At 60.1% G+C, this 2675-nt stretch overlaps 1 protein-coding gene across 1 annotated transcript; it reads right to left on the bottom strand.

Moving 5' to 3' along the window:
* Positions 1–83: 83 nt before the first annotated feature.
* PSEUBRA_004673 (Retrotransposon gag domain protein) lies at positions 84–2628 on the bottom strand (the record flags this gene model as incomplete). Its single annotated transcript, XM_059465363.1, has 4 exons — positions 84–834; positions 921–1260; positions 1355–2215; positions 2292–2628. The coding sequence occupies 4 exons, from the start codon at positions 2626–2628 to the stop codon at positions 84–86; spliced, it is 2289 nt and encodes a 762-aa protein (XP_059320485.1).
* Between the last annotated feature and the right edge of the window lie 47 nt (positions 2629–2675).

Genomic DNA, 2675 nt, shown 5'->3' with positions numbered 1-2675 from the left:
TAACCCTAACCCTAACCCTAACCCTAACCCTAACCCTAACCCTAACCCTAACCCTAACCCTAACCCTAACCCTAACCCTAACCCTAGCCGGGCACTAGCTCGATCGGCAGGTCTGTGTCAGTACGAGGCGGCAGCTTGTCTGCTTCCACCTCGCTGAAGACAGCCTCGAGGTCCTTGTAGGGCTCGGGAATCGAGGCTGGAGCCTTGGCCTCTGGTTCCACCTCGATCTCGATGCCTTTGTCCTCTCCCGTCGGTACGAAGCCGAAGCTCGGTAGCAAGCTGGGTGGTGCATCGATGAGCATGATGCCAATGGGACCATCCTCATATGCTGCCTGGATGAGCTGGTCAGCGAAGACGAACTCATTGCCATGCGCCGTGATTGAGGGTGGCGGGTATTCGGCAGGGGAATCGCGTCTGTCGAGTTCGGCGAGCGGCAATGTGTGATTGCCGAGATGACGCGACTTCGGCACAGTATGCGGGTGCCCTGCCGAAGTGGGGAAATGGATACGGTCGTTCTCCCAGTTGATCTGCGGCTGCAGTTGCCTCAGCGTACCGTAGCCTATGATCAAGTCGAAGTCTACGATGTCGGCTATGTAGGCATGGAGCCCAGGTAGCTCCTGCTGGCCTACGCCGACCGTCACGACGGCGTCTTGAGTGATAGGCACTCGGTGGCCGCTGATGCCATGGATCGTCTTGGAGGCGGCCGTGGGTGTGGTGTTGATACAATATGTACGAGCGAACGAGCTTGAGAGTAGAGACAGTGAAGCTCCAGTGTCGGCGAGGATGCGAGCTGGCTTGGCGTTGATAGTGCCAGTGAGCTCGAGGACCGACGGACTGGAGTTGATGGAGAAACACAACTGACAGTCCTGGTATATACAGGTGGATGGCGAGGAGGGTTGTAGGGCAAGACAGGCCATCACTGGGTTGTCCCACGAGCGTTTCCCTCGCCGTTGTCGTTATCCATGCCGATGAGGGGCTCTTGAGCCGGTAGCAGCTCATCATCATCGACATCTTCCTCGTCCTGCTCCTCGGAGGGGTCTGCCACGGTCTCGCCGTCATCCTCCTGGGCTGCGAAGGCCTTGGGACCTGGCTGACGATCCTTGTTCCGTAATACGGCGAGGCGGGGCCGTTGGGAGCAGCTGTGGGACCAGTGTTCCAGGCTACCGCAGATCCTGCAGCCGTCTCCGAANGTTCCGTAATACGGCGAGGCGGGGCCGTTGGGAGCAGCTGTGGGACCAGTGTTCCAGGCTACCGCAGATCCTGCAGCCGTCTCCGAATGTGGTGGGCTGTGGTCGCCTCGGCTCGTAGCGGACAGGCAGCTTGCTGGCCAGGTGAGGAGGAGGGGGCCGCCCACTAGGTCGGGCACTATCGGCTTGCGCCTCAGCACGTGGTTGAGCGGCAGTGGACCAGGATCTCATGGCGGGGCGAGGTTCGTTTGCCACTTCGGCCGGGCGCATAGGTGTCTTTGCCGAGCTCGCTCGAGTTTGCTCGGGGGCGAACCGGTCGTAGCGTATAGCATCAGACGTCGACTCAGCGAGCCCAGCACTGCTCTGGAGCGTCTGCTGATTGAGCACCTGGCTTCGATCGATGGCCTCAACCTGCCAATACCACTCCCACATGCTCTTGGGAGGGTCGCGCTTGAAGAGACGCTGAAGGCTGGGCGTGAGGCCGTTACAGAAGACGAGCATCTTCATTCTCTCGTCGCTGACCTGTGCTCGGTCCGCTAGAGCTCTGAACTGCTCGACGTACTCGNTGAGGCCGTTACAGAAGACGAGCATCTTCATTCTCTCGTCGCTGACCTGTGCTCGGTCCGCTAGAGCTCTGAACTGCTCGACGTACTCGATAGCCTTGCCTGCCTTGTCAGAGGCTAGTCTGATGGCGTGCAGCTGGAGGTACGCCTCATACTGCACGTCGTGGTGGCCGTACAGCTCCTTGAGTCGGTCAACAAAGTACGTCCAGTTGTTGAACAGGATACCCGACTGGGATGGGTCAACCCGGAGCTTAGAGCGGTACCACTGCAAGGCCCTTCCTTCCAGGTTGGGTCCAAGGTACTGGATTTGCCGCTTAGCATCCATCATCTCGTAGAACTGGAACCAGCTCTCGATCTCGATGAGCGAGAGCTCTAAGTCGTCCTCCTGCCATTTCGGAAAGGCAAGCTTGGGGCCGTTCTTGCTGGCCGTCTTCTCGCTAGCCATAGTGTAGTCGGCAGGATGTACTGGAGGAGCCATGGGACCGGTGGCCATTGAATACAGTTCCTCCTGACTGTAGTCGCCTCGTCCCACCATAGGTACCAGCGGAGGCTGCCTGGGTGTGGACNGCCTCCTCAAGCTCTGCTTCTAGCTCCTTCTGCCGAGCGACTGCCTGGGCCTGGTCCTCCCTGGCTCGAACAACGTCCTCGAGAACCCGGGAGTGGGCATCAGACTTAGCGAGGAGCGCCCGCTTGGCCTCGTTCTCCTTGAGGAGGTTGTCCAGCCTCGCGCTGGTGACCTCCGCGCGGAGCTCGGTGATGGAGGCCTGGAGCCCTTGAACGAGCCTCAGCAGGGACTCCATGGTGGGCTGGGCCTCCTCCCGCTGGGAGCCCCGGGGCGAGGTCTCGCCAGGTAGCGATCCCTGGTGGGAGCTGGGCATGGTGAGCTACGGGGCACTGCTTGAACGATCCACTCTAATGTAAGGGG

Source organism: Kalmanozyma brasiliensis (genome assembly GCF_000497045.1).
Source record: "Kalmanozyma brasiliensis GHG001 unplaced genomic scaffold PSEUBRA_SCAF34, whole genome shotgun sequence".
NCBI lineage: Eukaryota > Fungi > Basidiomycota > Ustilaginomycetes > Ustilaginales > Kalmanozyma > Kalmanozyma brasiliensis.
This window is presented reverse-complemented; position numbering and strand designations above follow the sequence as displayed.